Source organism: Neophocaena asiaeorientalis, unplaced genomic scaffold (genome assembly GCF_003031525.2).
Source record: "Neophocaena asiaeorientalis asiaeorientalis breed wild unplaced genomic scaffold, Neophocaena_asiaeorientalis_V1.1 scaffold251, whole genome shotgun sequence".
Classification (NCBI taxonomy): Eukaryota; Metazoa; Chordata; class Mammalia; order Artiodactyla; family Phocoenidae; genus Neophocaena; species Neophocaena asiaeorientalis.
The window spans coordinates 1,850,952-1,867,801 of record NW_020173377.1 but is presented as its reverse complement, the minus strand read 5'-3'; the positions used below and the strand labels follow the sequence as shown (position 1 = coordinate 1,867,801).

The 16,850-nt window shown below is 45.3% G+C and overlaps 1 protein-coding gene across 2 annotated transcripts in view; it reads left to right on the top strand.

The window, feature by feature from the left end:
* DCP1A (decapping mRNA 1A) overlaps window positions 1-7,921 on the top strand; it is a 57,234-nt gene extending 49,313 nt beyond the window's left edge. The window contains exons 7-10 of one of the 2 annotated variants that reach the window (XM_024746351.1): window positions 2,389-3,138; window positions 5,103-5,168; window positions 7,101-7,319; window positions 7,624-7,921. In XM_024746351.1, coding sequence (XP_024602119.1) covers window positions 2,389-3,138; window positions 5,103-5,168; window positions 7,101-7,319; window positions 7,624-7,704 — 1,116 coding nt within the window. In that variant the 3' untranslated portion in view covers window positions 7,705-7,921. The remainder of the gene's footprint in view (window positions 1-2,388; window positions 3,139-5,102; window positions 5,169-7,100; window positions 7,320-7,623) is intronic. The other variant, XM_024746352.1, reaches the window with a different exon arrangement.
* Window positions 7,922-16,850: the final 8,929 nt, after the last annotated feature.

Below are 16,850 nucleotides of genomic sequence, written 5' to 3'. Positions count from 1 at the left end.
GATTAAGAGCCTCCAGAGCCCAGTGGCCTTTGAGGAGCCCGTCTGGTGTCAGGGCTTCTGCCTGAAGCCCGTCTCTGCAGCCACTAGGCAGCTTTTTAACCACCCTGGACCCCCTCTCCCAAGCCTTGGACCAAATGGAAACAATAAAGCTTTTTGCAGCAAAAAAAAAAAAAAGACTGTATCTGGGTTCATATAATGATGATAATAGCCAACTCCCAATTATTGAATGCTTGTTGGGCACCAGACATTATATCGAGAACTTAATTTTTACAACAGCTCTGTGAGGCAATTAGCCACAGTTGCCCTCAGTTTTCAAATGAGCGCACTACATAGAAATGCTGTAATTTTACGAGTTAACAGCTGGGACTTGAACCTAGGTACTTGTTATTTCAGACCCTAAGCTCTGCAGTTTTCCAGAAGTAAAAATGTAAGGATATTAAACCATATAAAGTCTTTTGCAGTTCTTCACATCCACAGTTTATGATGAGGTGTTAGTGCTGCCTAGTATTTAGAGTGAGACTGAATCTGGAAAATCCCTTGAAGTGCTAGAAAGTGTTGTGACAAGACAGTCTTACTAGTCTCACTACAGCATTGTTAGCGGGGGCCTGAATGTGCCATGTGAGAGTTCCTTCACCTAAACAAAGCCTCTCGTCACATTAACTTGCCAAGATACATTATGTTAGCTTTAATATTAATAGAATTCTCTTCATTGACTATTTTCTAAGGTATAATGAATTTGGTACGAAGTTGTAATTTTTTACAACTGGAGGAGGCTTCTGCCTCTTCCTCCACAACAGCTATTCCGCACCACCTACGCTCTCCCGGCCACCTCTGTCTCACCCAGCAGGTGCTTCTGCCCTCACACCAGGGAGAAAGTGCACAGCGGCGCCCCTGAAACTTTTTCTGTCCCTCGTGTGTAAGCTCCCCTGCATCCTCAGTCCTCCCTTCCCTGTTGTCTCTCAACAGAGGGGATCCCTAATCCCCTTCCCTTAAGAGCCTGCTGCCCAGAAGCTCCCTCTCTCTTCTTCTCCCCACCCTTCACAGCCCAATGCCCCTGGCACCTGGTTAACACCATTAATTATTTGTCAAATGGACGCAGCAAACATTGGGGGAAAACTGAGCTTGTTTTCCTGTAAAAATGGGATCATACCATAGTGTTATCATCATTGTATTTCAGATGCAGTGTACTTTAAGGCCTTTATAGACTTTCTGGGGCCCTGAAAATCATGTGTTTTCAGTGAATTTTTTTTCATGTAAACATATATGTAAACAACTAAGAAGTCCATACACTTTAGGGATAAAACCATAAGTTGAGGCTGCTTGTGTTCTCAGAGTACTTTGTCTCCCATGAGAATGTAAGCTCTGTCAGGGTAGGACTCTTTTTCATTACTTCCTGGTATGTCCTTTGGGCCCAGGTCAGAGCAGAACCTGCCACCCCGTGCATACTCAGCAAATGAAGGTTAAATGAATTCAGCAATACTCCTTGAAGGGAAGGGGCAGGAAAGCTCACAAGTGGGAGGCACGAATATTTCTCCTTTGAGTCGTTGCAGTGGCATCAATAAACCAGATCACTAAACTATATGTAAATGTAACGTGTTCAGGCTTAAATGCTTCGCTTTTTCTTAAGGATTCTGTGATTCGGGAGTAGGAAGGAGGAATGGCTAGCTATTTAAAAAATGGTTAAATTGCAGGGGCAAGATCACGGTAGGGGATTAAGAGGTACAAACTACTATGTATAAAATAAATAAGCTATAAGGATATATTGTACAGCACAGAGGACATAACCAATATTTTATAATAACTTTAAATGAAGTACGATCTATAAAAATATTGAATCACTATGTTGTACACCTGTAATTAATATAATGTTGTATCAGCTATACTTTAATTTTCTTTAATAGTTAATTTTATTTTCTGGTATTTGAGGCCTAGTCCTCAAGGTGCAGTGCCTACCTTTTAGTCAAAAGTCATGAAAATAAAGGTATGATTGCTTGATCAGCATTTGGTCCCTCTGTCCTCTTGAGTGTAATTTCCCTACCATGTGTGACTGACATAGGGCAATTAGGCACAATTAACTTTGAAGTAAAGTAATTGCCCCTTCACCTTATATCTGTTTGCCAACAAAAAAAAAGGTGAATTCTAAGCTACCACCTAGAGTCCGGAAAATTGGAATTTTACTACTAATGCAGATTTCTGTCCACCACCTTGGGAGACCAGATAGATGTACCTAGGCCTTAATCCTGAGGACATCTTCAGTTTGTTCCATTTCCTATTTTCAGACTCCACCCAACCTTGCTTCTGCAAACTGTTCTGGTTGATGGAAAGGAAGTTTAGATGCGCTTGTTTGCAAGAGATTTCTTTCATTGGGTGGTTTGATTTGTTTTTCAGTCTGCTCCGTCTGGACACAAACATCTGACAGTGGAAGAATTATTTGGAACCTCTTTGCCAAAGGAACAGCCAACAGTTTTGGGTCTGGATTCAGAAGAAGTGGAGAAGCTGCCAGGAGATGCCTCCCAGAAAGAGCCCAGCTCGTTCCTACCATTTTCCTTTGAGCCAGGAGGGGCCCCTCAGTCGGAAAACCTGGGTGTCCATCCTGCTGCCCACCACTCAGTCCAGCCTGAAGTCACCACCCCGGTGCTAATCACTCCTGCCTCCATCACACAGTCCAGCGAAAAGCAGGCCCCAAGCTATACGATCCCGTTGCACCCTGTGCTTAGTCCTACTCTACCAGCAGAAGCTTCTACTGGACAGGCTCCCCCAAGCCTACCCCGAAACACCACCATGATGCAAGCAGTGAAGACCACACCTAGACAGAGGTCTCCACTTCTGAGTCAGCCAGTCCCTGAGCTGAGCCACACCAGTCTGACTGCCAGCCAGAGCCCATTCAGGGCCCCGCTGAGTGTGACAAACACAGCCAGTACATCCCTCCCAAGCGTTGATCTTCTCCAGAAACTCAGGTTGACCCCACAGCATGACCAAATACAGACACAGTCACTTGGGAAAGGTGCAGTAGCACCCAGCTTTTCTGCAGCAGCTGGCCAGCTGGCCACGCCTGAGAGCTTCATAGAGCCTCCCACGAAGACAGCAGCAGCGAGAGCCTCAGCCTCCCTGAGCAACATGGTGCTTGCTCCCCTTCAGGTACTGGCAGGAGGGTGGGTGGCTGTATCTGGATGGGATGAAACTGCAAAGACCTGGATTTTAATTGACAGGAGACAGTTGTTTAAAGAGACAGCTGTTGAGTGTGTCAGGAGCTAGAAGAAAGGAGAGAGAAGCCCTGCAGTGATCAGCCAGACCATTGGTAACTGGTGGTGTAACTCAATTCACTTCCCAAAGTTATTTCAACTGATAAAAACTAAGAAACAGTATTTGTATTTTCCTTCTCGGGTGTACATTTTAGGGTTTTTTGTTTATTTTTGCCTAACAGTTCCAGAAGTTCTTATTTGACTCGGGACCATGGATCCAGATTATCCCAATCTTTGTTCCATCCCTGGCTCCCTCAGTACCTCTCACTGAGTGCCTGCCTTGTGCCAGGAGCGTTAGGGCTGCCATCAGACCATCCCAGATTTGGAGGTCTGGGGTCAAATAAAGTTTCCTCAGGAAACTGATGTTCAGCTGAGATCTGAAGACTCAGTAGAGGTTAGCCAGACCTCTTCTAGAGGTAGGAAGAGTATGTGGAAGCAAGGAAAATAGCACGTACAGAGGCCTGGACATGAGAGGGCATTTGCTGAACTTGCACTGTGGCTGGATCTACATGGGAAGAAATGTAGGGGAGCAGGTATTTGTTGATGAGCAAAACTTTGTAAATTGTGTCAAGGAGTTAGAGGTTTGTTCTAAGGGCCCTGGGGAGTCTTTTAAGTGCTTTGAGCCAAGGGTGGCTTGCCGGGAAAGGAGAAGATGGAAGTAGAATGACCCATCAGGAAGGAGGCTGGGGCAGTCACCCAGGCTTGAGCTGGTGGGGGCCTGCACTGGGGAGTGTGGACCCGTGGATTTTTTAAGAAGCAGGGTCAGTGGGACTTAGTGGTGAAGTGGGTGTGGGGGTGAAGAAGAGGCTTGTCCCTCAATTTATAAGGTCGGTGAGTTTACAAATGAGGAAGTCAGGTCAGAGTTGGAAGTGACTTGTGCAAGGTCACAGAACTGAAAGGGGGTAGAACCTTTCAGGGTTTTAGTCTCATGCCCTTTAATAATTATAATCCCCAACTCTTAACATTTTACCAAATAATATTATATAGAAGAGCCCATCATAATAATTGAATATTATTTCTTAGTTAATGGAGTATTTTTTCCATTCCATTGAAATTCTGTACAGAAAATGAGGAAACCTAGTGTCCCGGTTACATCATTAAATTGTCATTTTTTGCCGTTTCTATCTGCAGTATAAGGAGGGGAGAAAATGTTCTGTTTAACAGTTAGGTATCACACCCCTGCAGTGTGTCTGCTGCCACTGTTCCTGTTGTTCTGGAAGTACAACCAGCAGTGGTGAATGCCACCCCCTCCAGATTTTGCCCTCTGGGATGGCACCCTGCTCTCCAGCATGCCTCCTTGCAAAGGAAGCTTATAAACATGTACATTTTCATTTATGTGGCAGTATTGAATTTTAGGACCTTGGGCTTTATTGAGTTCCAATATATTTGCTCTGCACAGGAGGTTTTTTGTCTCCCAGTGAATGGGGATAAAATTTAACATGTGGAATTGTGACTCTGTATGAAGACTATTTAGTGCCACCTGTCCAAAGTTTAAATCACCTTATCAGGAGGTATCACACTGCCAGGATCTTGCATCTCTACAGCCTCAACAGCAAAAATAGGCTTGGGCTGTCCCAGCTCTTATAAGAGACACAGGTTTCAGCTTTTTCCTTAGAGACACTTTCAAGGCTTTGCACGCACCCCTGTTCTCGGGTGGAACTGAAGGGGGTCGGGTACTGTCCCAGAGCTCTCACCCTGCATCGTCACAAGTTCTGGTCAGCCTCTCCCCTCAGGAGTCTAGGAACCAGATCATGTCTGAACTATTCCTTACTGCTGCTAACCTGGATTTTTCCACAGTAACTAAGAAATCTTAATTGAAACTTGCTACACCTGTTCATCTTTTCTTTGTAAACGTTGCAGTCTATGCAGCAAAACCAGGATCCTGAAGTTTTTGCCCAGCCTCTGATGTTATCCAGTGCCATCCCGGTAAGGATTCCCTTTTTCTGAAGAGCACAGTATGTTTAAGTTCTTCTGCTGAGTGTGAAGTAAAACACTGTCACTTGAGTGAAAAGTTTTAGCTTTCAAGCCTAGGCCCATCTTAGATGCCCCCTCCTGCTCCCCTAGGCAGAGTTCATTGCTGTGGCTTCTGTAGGCCTCAAGGCATCTGTCTGCAGTGATGTCTTCCCTGACTGTGTGTATGGGAGGGCAGGGTGGACCACAGCAGGGGCACTCACTCAGTGTTTGTGAATGGGCGACTGCTGAGAGCAAGTCAGCCTGGTCCCTATGTGTAGGAGATTGTCTTTGCCCTGGAAGAGCTGTGGTGTCTCAGTAAACAGAGGGCAGCATCACTACGATGCTCTCATTGGCTTCCCGTTGCTCTGACGACAAAGCCTCCCAGGCCTGTGTGCTCTGGGTCTTGCTGTGTCTCCCCTGCCTCATTTTTTAAAAGTTGCCCTCATCCTCCATCACCTACCAGCCTTGACATGCACACTAATTTTTTTCAGTTCTTAAACTTTTACATTCCTTTTGCCTTTGAGCCTTTACACCGCTCCTCAAGTCTCAGAATTTAAAGTATAGCCAGCTTCTGACTGGTCTTGTTAACGGGTCTTTTCTGTAGCTTGTCCTGCTGCATGGTGATTGGCGGAAGCTCTCAGCCTGGTGTTGCACCAAAAAAACAAACCAAATGGCTCAGAACCCAGAAACCACATTCTCAAAACTATGGCAAGCTCTTGGCTATTTGTAAATGAGGAGGGTGACAGATAGGAGGAAAAAAATATATAGCTCTCTGTTGATTGTATCAAAATGTGAGAATTATTTAAAATACTAATTATTACTCTTTTGTGTATTCTAATGGTTAGCCGTTATTAGCCCAGAAGTACATCTAAATGAAAGGAGATAGGTATTAGATTTATGTTTTTAAAAATGTATCTTTGGGGGCTTCCCTGGTGGCGCAGTGGTTGAGAGTCCGCCTGCCGATGCAGGGGACACGGGTTCGTGCCCTGGTCTGGGAGGATCCCACATGCCGCGGAGCGGCTGGGCCCATGAGCCATGACCACTGAGCCTGTGCGTCCGGAGCCTGTGCTCCGCAACGGGAGAGGCCACAACAGTGAGAGGCCCGCGTACCGCAAAAAAAATATATATATATCTTTGATACCTGTAATGGTATAATAAATACGTTGAACACCACCAAAGAAACTAAGGCTCAGGGTTTCCATGGTGGTCCGGTGGCTAAGACTCCGCACTCCCAATGCAGGGGGGCCCAGGTTTGATCCCTGGTCAGGAAACTAGATCCCACCTGCCACAACTAAAAGATCCCGCATGCCCCAAATAAGACCCAGTACAGCCAAATAAATAAATATTTTTTAAAAGAAAGAAACTAATGCTTCATATAACTGGGTTTTTTTAATTCTCTTTTTATTGGAATAAAACTTATATATAATAACATGCAGATTTTTTAATTGAGTTTTAACATACATATATCCCTTGGGTAATGACCCAGCCAAGGTATGTAACATTTCCATCACCTCAGGAAGTTCATTCACACCCTCTTCCAGTCATTTCTGTGCCCCTCATGGAAAAACTTTACATGTTTGATGTATCACAGGACTGTTCTTACTGTGCATACCCTGCTGTTATTTATCAGGTCCCCCTTCTGTGATGATCGGGCCTGGCTTCTCATAACAACTCTAGGGCATCCTTCTCATGTAAATGGACTCTTTATCCTTCAGCTAACAAGCTTCCTAACCAGACGTAAAATGCCCAGATGCTGCTCCTGAATGTTTATCTGAACCCCAGATAGTGAGCACTGGACTCTGGGCTCCAGTCTCCTGCTGCTTATGCTTGTTATCAGGCGTCCACTACTCCACGTGGCTGCTGACTTCCACACTTCGGTGCAAAATGACCATTGTTCCCCTGCAGGTGGCAGGCCCCCCACTGGTTCCTGCAACAACTTCAGCAGTGTCCTCAGTCCTGCTGTCCCCAAGTGTTTTCCAGCAGACAGTTACAAGGTCCTCAGACCTTGAGAGGAAAGCAAGCTCCCCTTCTCCTCTCACTGTTGGAACATCAGAAAATCAGAGAAAGCCTTCCATTATCCTCAGCAAGTCTCAGCTCCAGGATACATTAATACATCTAATTAAGGTATGTAGGATATCAATTTCGTCTTTGAATTTCATTCTTTAAAAATAAAAAAATTGTATGACTTCTTAGAAAATCAGCTCATAAAGAAAATTCAAGACTAGCCAGAACCAGTGTTTCTCTCTTCTTGGGCATATGCTCCAGGTGGAAAAAGATCTGAGTGAATTCCAAAATATTAATGGTTATCTCTGGGTGGTGGGATTCTTTGGGTAATTAGTTATACAAATCATGTATACAGCTTCTTCCTAAGCAGTTATCAAGAAAGTAAGCTCTAGTGAGGTGAATGTGACATTACCATCTCTTCCAGAATGATTCCAGCTTCCTCAGTACGCTTCATGAAGTCTACTTGCAGGTTCTGACCAAGAACAAAGACAGCCACAACCTATGACTGGAGCAGAGTCTATCCGAAGGCAGAATGGCGACCTCAGAAACAATAGGCCTCATCATGGAAACTTCTAAACAGAACATTGAGTTTTGAGAATCCTGAAATTGAGCCTATGAGAAAGAGACTCATTCCTTAAGAATGTTTTCCAAGTGACGTTCCCAGTGATAATGGAGGTTTCACTGTGAAGCATCACCAGCAGACCTTTGTTTTGACAAAAAAATCTTTTTTTTTAAAAAAAAAAAAAAAAAAAAAAAAAAGACCATTGTGTTGAGTTGTGTGGGTGTTTTCATCAGATCTAAGCAAGTTTGTGAAATAAGGAATCTGATTTTCAACTCACTTTCACGTTCAAGGTCTTAGGGAAAAGGGGTCACCAGCCTTGCAGCAGTCAGAGTTCAGCCCAGTCTGCACCCCTCTCCCCTCCACTCCCCCCCCAAAAACGTGAGCATTGGGCTGGTAGTCAAGTTCAGAACAGAGCAGAAGTCAGCTCTGTGCAAAGTAGCTTCGTGTTTTAAGGGTCAGAGTTTAAGCTGGCAAATTAGGACTGATTTGTTCAAGTGAAGTATGTTTTATATGAATGCCTCACTTGGGCCTTAAAAGTTCTGAAATTTCTTAATTGTGTTTTGTTTTTAAGTGTCCCCAGTGCTGCCATGTAGCAGGCTCCCAGTGTGGGGATACATTGGAATCGGGCCCTGCAGGCCCTGTCATGGTATGGGAGCAGGCGTGGCACACCTTTGAAATAAAGGCTGGGACTGGTAAGGCCCGAATTCTATCAGAAATCTTCACTTTAAGTTACTCTCCAGTGGTTTTGAAAATGTTACATTTGTGTGTGAATCATAGCCTTATTTTCCTTTTCTGTCTAAACACAGTGAGAAGTCATTGTTAATTGTTTTCCTTAACACTTTGACAAAAGGACCAGTGGACCAATCTGACAAAGCCATTCTGGTTCCATTCCTCAAGTCTACTGAGAATAGTTTTAAAGCTATGCAGAAAAGGGAGCTGTTATTCACACTGCCCTTACTTTATTATAGAATATGGAGTTAAAAACAAAGTGTGAAATTCAGAACTTTACCAATGTATTCCTAGGCTGTGAGTACTTTTGCAGCCCGAAGTGTGAAAATATGTAAAGATGCTTTGTTATGCTGCTATTGATCTGCCATGATTTATATTTATTCTTTTATGGCATGTAATGGTGATTAGTAATATTTTAATGTAGATTTTGATTTATTTCAGCAATAGTAATTTTAAGATATTCTTTGAATGAAAATGTCTTCGTTTCTATGATACAGGTCATTTTGTAGTATTTAACCAATTAAGATGCACTGCTTACTTTTCTGAGCACTATTTAATGATGGGGTAAAACCCAATTGGCTCAACCAGCTAGCATAAGGATTAGCTGTGAATAATGCTGACAGATGTAATGGTTCCTCGGGAACAATCATTTAAGCTTTAATGGTAACTCAATCATAAGTCCACAGATTTTTTTTTTTCTAGCTGAGATTTTAGAAAATTACTTGTGAATTACATACTTGTTTTAGTTTGCTCTTAGTTTTTTAGCATAAAGAATACCTTGATTGGCTTTTGTTAATCTAAACATGCTTCCTGGGCCACTTTTCTGCTTCCCAGTTTAGTGTCTTCTATTGCATTTACCTAGTTATTTGTGAATTGCGCAGAAGTCAGGGAAGCTTTTAAGTTCTCATACTCCATTAGGAATAGTTTGTTTTCAAAGGTAGTGTGTAAATTCAGCAACCAAAAATGAATTGCTTGCGTGTCACCTGGGAAAGAGAAAGTTACAGTAAGACGTGAAGTGTTGCTGACACCAGGAGATGGTGTCCAGGGAGCCACATGACTGTTCTCAGAAAACAGTTGCCCTGGCAGGTTTGCTCGCATCCCAGGTGTAGTCTCAGTGGGCTTTGGTAAGCGGAAGAATCGAGGGATTCTTGTTATGATAGACATTTGAATTGAAATGATGATTTGAGTATGGACGATATTACAAGAGAGTTGAGAGAATATCCTGAAGAGGGTCTTTAATCAAATCTGTTAATTTTCACCCTTTAATCCAAGGAATGAATATGACAGACAGTAAAGAGAATCTGTGATAAGGTTTCCTTAGTGTGAAAGTAAATTTTTAAGTGCCCAAGTCATGGAGACTTGAAAAGGGTAAACCTGTTTCAACTCCCAGATTTATGTATTCAAAGCATTTTGAAAATTCAGAAGCCAGAAGTCCCCCGTCATGATGACTAGGAAGTTCAGGCCAGAATGAGTCCCTAGAGAAGTCAGGCCAAGCCTGAACAGTTGCAGTTGGATGACCCTGGCCCGAAAGTCGCAGTTCAGTTGCCTTATTCCTCATTCAGGCTTCTGTCCAGAACCTCATGCTAGTTTAGGTTGCATGTTTACATTGCTGCAGTGACTTTACTGGAATCTTAGTTTTAAACCTTAGTTGAATCAAAACGGACACCAAAACAGAGATGCTTCTTGCTAGGTTTGCAGAACTTCAGGTGACCTGCATTTAGGTCACCGTGACTGTCTGTATGCCCCCCACCTCACCTGGGTGGGTGGCACTACTCTTCTTTGGTTGTAGTTAATGTGGTGTCTTTGAATGGACTCCCACCTCCCAAACAGCCTTGCTCCTTTCCTTTAAGGAAGAAGCTCCTCATTGTGCATCTCTCCCGAGGTTTGTAAGGTGTGACTTTGAATCCTAGGTTTTCAAGTGACTGTCAGTTTCAGAAGCATTCATGCCGTCTGCATGTGAATGTGAGTGTCCATGGCTTACTTTGGAAGGCTTTTGGGAGTGGGGTTTTGTTAAGAGCCCAAGTTGACCTGGGTCCTTCTCTGCCGGAGGATGCACAGGCTAAGTTTAGAATATGACCCGATTTTGCATGTCAAGAATTGTTCTTTTTCCACCCATGTTTTCTTGTAAAAATTTTAAACCCCATCAAATCTTCTACTAGGTAAATATTTTTAAACCACGCAGCTTTATTACTCTCCTCCCCAAAGAATGTAGTTTGAAATTTTCTCATTTTGGTAGTAGAGGCCATAACTGCCATTGTATTACTAACAATGCAACATGAAATTGAAGGTGCCTAACTGCTTAAAAAACAAAATTAGCCATCATACTGTAACTCTGGGGAAAATGAAACACAGAGGAATGAGAGGCAGCACAGGCACGAGTGGGCTCAGTCCACGTGAGTGAAGACGAGGAATCACAGGGACGTGTGTCCTGCATTCTTGCTGCGCGTTTGCTGCTGAGCACGTGTTTCTTTCTTACTTGTCTTTGGTTTTCTTCAGTTGTATTCAAAGGGCCTTCTGGAACCAATAGTGCCCTGTGTTTTCAGGTGTCTAAAACGTTAAGATCTGAAACAAGTAAAGCAACTTACACTGAGCTTTTTAAAGCTGTGCTTGAGAACATTTCCCTGAGTGGGCCGGGGCCTCAAGGAGCCTGTTTTTCAGCAAATTCAGCAGGAGAGATGTGTGCAATGTTTCACTCAGTTTTGTGTTTGACATCTTCATTTGAAATGCTATGATGCAATATCGTTCACTTTGAATGGGGAAAATGCAAAATTGTGTTTCCCTTTTATCTGTGTGATTCCTTAAGAAACGTGTTTTTAGCAGTATGTGTTCTAAATGGTTTTTTATTCTGTATTCCTGCTTTGGCCATGTGGCTCTCATGACCTTCAGTGTACCAGAGTCTCAGCACCCTGAAATGTGAGCATGAGAAGCTCTGGGGTTACAGCAAGATTTTTGTTCCATGAGCGCAATACAGCATCATTAACATTTTTAATGGTATGGATTTTATACCATCCGTGTATGTTTGCAAATATTAAGTTATTACCTGTTTTCAGATGAGCATTTTTCATCCTAAATTTTATATGTTTGCAAATATATTTTTTTAATAAAAGTTCAAAACCAAGTTTTAGCACCTACTAAATTTTAATTGTGTTTTTATTGAATTTACAGAAATAGGAACTTTTGAATGAGTTGCTACACTTTTCCAGAGTCTCCTACTGCTGAGAGGGAGTGAGGTGAGAGAACAAAACAACTCCATTTATTCCTCTGAGTTTTCCCCAGATGGAGGGTACAGGTTTAATCATGACCAAAAACACTGTTTTACAGGGGACTTAACCTTCCAGGTCACTTCCCAAATTCACTCAGTTTATGTGTGTTGAGTTGTCATATGTGCCAGGCATCTAGGATGATAAGGAAGGAAAGAGGGAGGGAAGAAAGTAAAATGTCATCATTATGGGACATAGGGAAAAGGAAAAAAGTGTTAATCATATATCTCCCTAGTAATTGTTCACATTAAGTGTGTTTCCAAATGAAATTCTCTCTAAAATGTTTGTTATACCTGCCTGCTTTTTTAGAGCAGAGCATATGCTTAACCCTTGCTTTATGACTTTTGTACACACACCCCAGTCATCATTAATGCATGCTCATCCAGCACTTAAGCATTGCTGTCCATTATTTTCCTGATCTTCGCAATAACCCATTTTAGGGAGAAGGGAGTTGAAGCCGAGAGTGACAGGGCCTGCTGCTTATTAAGCCAGTACTGAGTTAGGGACCTGAAGCCAAGCAGACCAGAGGGCTGGTCTAGAACTTCTTTCTTGACTCCATCGCCTCCAAGATAAATTATTCTAGCTTGCTTTCTATAATTCCTTAGGTCACACATTACCACTGTTTAGTAAAAGCTAGTGTGACCTACTCACGTGCTGCTTTTCAGCTGTCATGACCTAGGAAACCAGGTAACCAGGTTCATTGGAATTTCGTGAAAAACTAAGGCCACTGGATCGTGAACAAGAGCCGTAGGGTTTGGGATTTTAGGCTTCCTGGTTGTTTCTAATGATGTTTTCACTCACCGTTTATGGATCCTGGTTCATGCTGTTGCTAAAAGATACCTCGTCTTAGGCTTCCCTGGTGGCGCAGTGGTTAAGAATCCGCCTGCCAGTGCAGGGGACACGGGTTCGAGCCCTGGTCCGGGAAGATCCCACGTGCCGCGGAGCAACAAAGCCCGTGCGCCACAGCTCCTGAGCCTGCGCTCTAGAGCCCGTGAGCCACAACTACTGATCCCCGCGTGCCTAGAGCCCATGCTCCGCAACAAGAGAAGCCACCACAATGAGAAGCCCACGTACCGCAACAAAGAGTAGCCCCCCCTCTCCGCAACTGAAGAAAGCCCGCATGCAGCAACAAAGACCCAACACAGCCAAAAATAAAATAAGTAAATATTAATTAATTAAGTGATTAATTTTAAAAAATACCTGGTCTTTGAGTAAGTGTATGAGTTAGAAATTGCTGAGGCTTCTGTGTTTGTCAGAGCTACAAGAACCAGCTTGTCTCTCCTGGATGAGCAGCTAGAAATCCGGCCATGGGGCTTCCTCTAAAGATGAAGCCAGGTTCTTGGAAAGCTGAAGGGAAGAGCAGCGAAACAGTCACTAAACCAAGCAAACGCTGGAGCCCAGCCTGCATTCTGTCCTTCAGGCCGTGTCTTTTGGGGTCTCTGTTACCCCCAAATGTAATGGGAAGACACCAACAGGTTTCTAAAGGGCTTAGATCAATTCAAGATTCTCCACCTAAGTTTGCTGCCACGCTCATGCAGACGGAACCCATGGCAGGGCGGGCGGGCGGATGGGGCTTACATATATCTCTTCAGGTTCACCAGGCAAATTAGCTAAAAGTAAAGCTGACTACTAAGAGATCTCTTATGCCCGGCGGTAGAATGGCTCGGAAGTAGGTGATACAAAGGCCGCATGACAGTCACATCATGTTTCACAGGCACTTCTTTCACGTAAGTTGGAATATATTTGAAGTACAGTCCCACAAGTAATCATAACCGACGTTTGTTGTGTGCTGTGTGCTCTATGTGTATTCTTTAACCCTCCCCACATCCCTCGGAGGTGGAGGGCATTCAAAGTGCAGCCTTGGGAAAGGGCCACTCACGACACCAGCTTCCTGTCATCCTGGGAAGGGGCAGAGGCCCTGGCTGTGGTTAGACTGACGTCAGCCCATCAGTCTAAAAAGGGCCCCAGAATTTGGAGCTGAGAAGGCGGCCACAGTCCACAGGAACTGCTGCTTGCTTACTACGTTCCTGCCCCTCCAGAAAGATGGGTCTGGTACTGCCTGAGCCCTGGCAAAGCTCTAGAGGCACCCCCAGCAAACCGCCCGCCATGTTCTGTGGAATTTCTCAGTGTTGGCAATAGCGCCCTGGCTTCTGAAGCATGTACAAAAATCTGGACCCCTACACATTTTGCTAACGAAGCCCCGTTTTGTTGTTTCTATATCTGACACGTTCCTGCCCCCACAGACTGCCCCTCCCAGCCTCTCCCAGGCAGGGGTCTTTCCCCTGGACAGAAGGGCTGACATCCTCTCCCGTCCTGCTGGCACCGTGTTTGACCCTTACCCCGACAGGCCCCCTGATGGGAAAGGGGACGCTAGCAATGTTGCCGGCCAACACCCCCATTTCCTGTGTGGTCTCCACCCTAGCAGGCACCTCACCCCCTTTTAAACAAATATTTTGTCATTTCACCTTTACCATTTTGACCTAGAATTCATAGAGAATGTAACCTATGCCTACATAATTTTTAAATAAGACCTTAACTGTGATCTAAAGGAGAAGTTTTAAAGTAATTTATAATCAGATGTTCCATATTAAATATGGAAATGCTTGGGCATGACTACACAAATTCTCAGAATGCCCCCGTAAATAGGAGCCCTGGTCTTCACTCTGACACAGCTCCCCTTCACCCAGAAGACGACCGCTCTCCCACAAAGGGCCCGTCCAGGGCTGACACACCTGGGAGCCAGCTCCCGCCCCGCTCCATCGCCTGCCCTGACTCACTGGGCTCCTGCCCAAAAGGAGACTGAGGAGCTGTTTGCGCTCCAGCCCAGGATGGCAAGGTTATTAATTAACATTTCCCAAGGACTTTGGAGCCCTTAAATGATGGGCCGGTGCGTCAACCTCAGAGAAAGGTAGGAGGGAAGGTGGGAGAGAGAGAGACACACACACACACCCTATTTGTTGGTCCCCATCTGACCCTTGGGGCTGGGGGTAGCAGCTATTCTGGCCCAGACTCAGTGCTGGACACTATGGGCACAGCCCCACACACGCCTACCCTGTCCCCTTAGCCTGGCTCCGTGGTAAACTGCGATTTCGGGAGCAGGGATGCACGTCACTCTGTGGAATAGAGTGACTTTGACCGTCCTGACCACCTGGGGGACACATGTCATTGCCTCGTTTTCCAGGTGAAGGAACTGACAACTGAGTGATTTGCCGAAGGCCATCCATCCAAGTTCACCCAGCTAGGGGGCAGCAGAGGCAAGAGTTGACCTGGAAGTGTTCCGTTCAAACCTCCCTCTGGGTTTGTGGAACGTGGAAAAAGCTCTCGGGTCCCTGGAGAATTTTGAAGCACGTTTGGAAATGACAGTGGCGTTGCTGCCAGTCACCTGTTGTTATCCCTTCCTCCCAGGTATGGCTCTTCAGAGGGCTTTCTCAGCCCTAGGCCGGGGGTGGGGGGGGTGGGGGGTGCGTGGGAGTGGCTCAGAGGCATCCTGCCAGGATACTGGCCGAGCTGGGAAGCCGAGGTCCAGATCTGAAATGCGTTTATAGTCTCAATTCCCATCACCCATGCCAGCATGACACAGGTACAGTTTGGTGGCAGGGAATACTGTTATTTCAAAATTTGCTGTCGGTTGTCACTTCCTCCTTGGAGCCTTCCCTGATCTGCAGTCTCAGCAGGCAATTCCTTATACAGATCACAGGACAGGGCCATGTGGCCCCTGCCGACCTGTGACCTGTGATCTGAGAACCAAGACAGGATCATCTTCTTCCCCAAACATCTAGCACAGTGCTGGCACACAGGCCTTGGTAAATGCAACAAAGGAGTGAATTCATGAGAGAATCAAAGGGTCAATTGAGGCCTCATCAAAGTCACCAGAAGGAAGGCTGACTAGATGTCATTGCTAATTCTAGGGGTGGGGTGGGGAGAAAAAGCCATTGTGTTTGGAGGGCAACCAACCTGGGTTTGGGACTTCCTGTGGCTGCTGACTGTTCCTCCCAGCCAAACACTGTTACGGCTTCATGTTTCCCAGGAGGAGCCGTGTGGCTCTAAACAGGGAAAGGATCCCTCTCCATGCCTTTCTCCAGACTGCTGCAGCCCTACCCTAAATAACCACCACTTCAGCTATTCAACAACTGCCCAGGAGAAAATCCACTTAATCTCCCCACAACAAAACAAAAATGTTCATCTTTAATATCCACAGGAACAAAAGCCACCTCTACCACCCAGCTTGCTCAAGGAAACCAGGAGATACCAGAAGAGGGAACAGGGTGACAATCTCTCCCCACTCTGTGCCGCAGGCCATGCAGGCGGGCCCGGCTGCCCTTAGAAGTGCCCTGACTGTCAATAGCACTGCCCAAGCCCCGCCTGGCATGGCACACCCAGACAGGAACTGATGGGGGCTGTTGAGGCAGCTCCCTACTCCCCACCCAGGGAGGTGCCCAGGCTCTGCTACTCAAACCGCAAGCTGCAATGACTAGGCACTTTTCCTTTGTGTGCAAAGAAAGTAGGCCTGGCAGGGCTGCGCTGGGCTCCATGCTGGTGCTCACCTTTCAGGAGTGCCAGGTGCCTGCAGCCCCGGCCTTTGGGGTTGACTCAGAGGGTCGACCACCCAATCTGGTCCTGGGATTGGCCAAGGACACACAGTGATGACCAGAAAAGAAGCCCTCTCTCCCAGAAGCAAGTGCTAGCTATAGTGAAAGCACAAGTATTGTTTGACACAGTATAAACGCAGAAGCAACGTAAACGTCCAACCAAGTGGGGACCGTGGATGACCTTCCTCTGCGCCAGTAATAATTCTGGGGGAGAAAAGCATGTGGACTCTGCGGGAAAGCATTTAAGATGCACGGTGATATAAACCAGAGGGATCATGACCTTACTTAAAATATTCATGTTCATGGATGAAAAAGAAAAAAAAAGGCTGGAAGGAAATAACCAAAATGTTGTCCTTTGTGACCTCTGGATGGTGGATTATGGGGGATGAAGTTTTCCTCTTTGTGTATCAGGCAGGATACAAGCAGAGAAGCAGAACCTGTAGGTCTATATTAAAGATTTGTGGCAAAGAATTGGATTGCTCCAAGGTGGTGGGCCGAGGGGACTGATAGG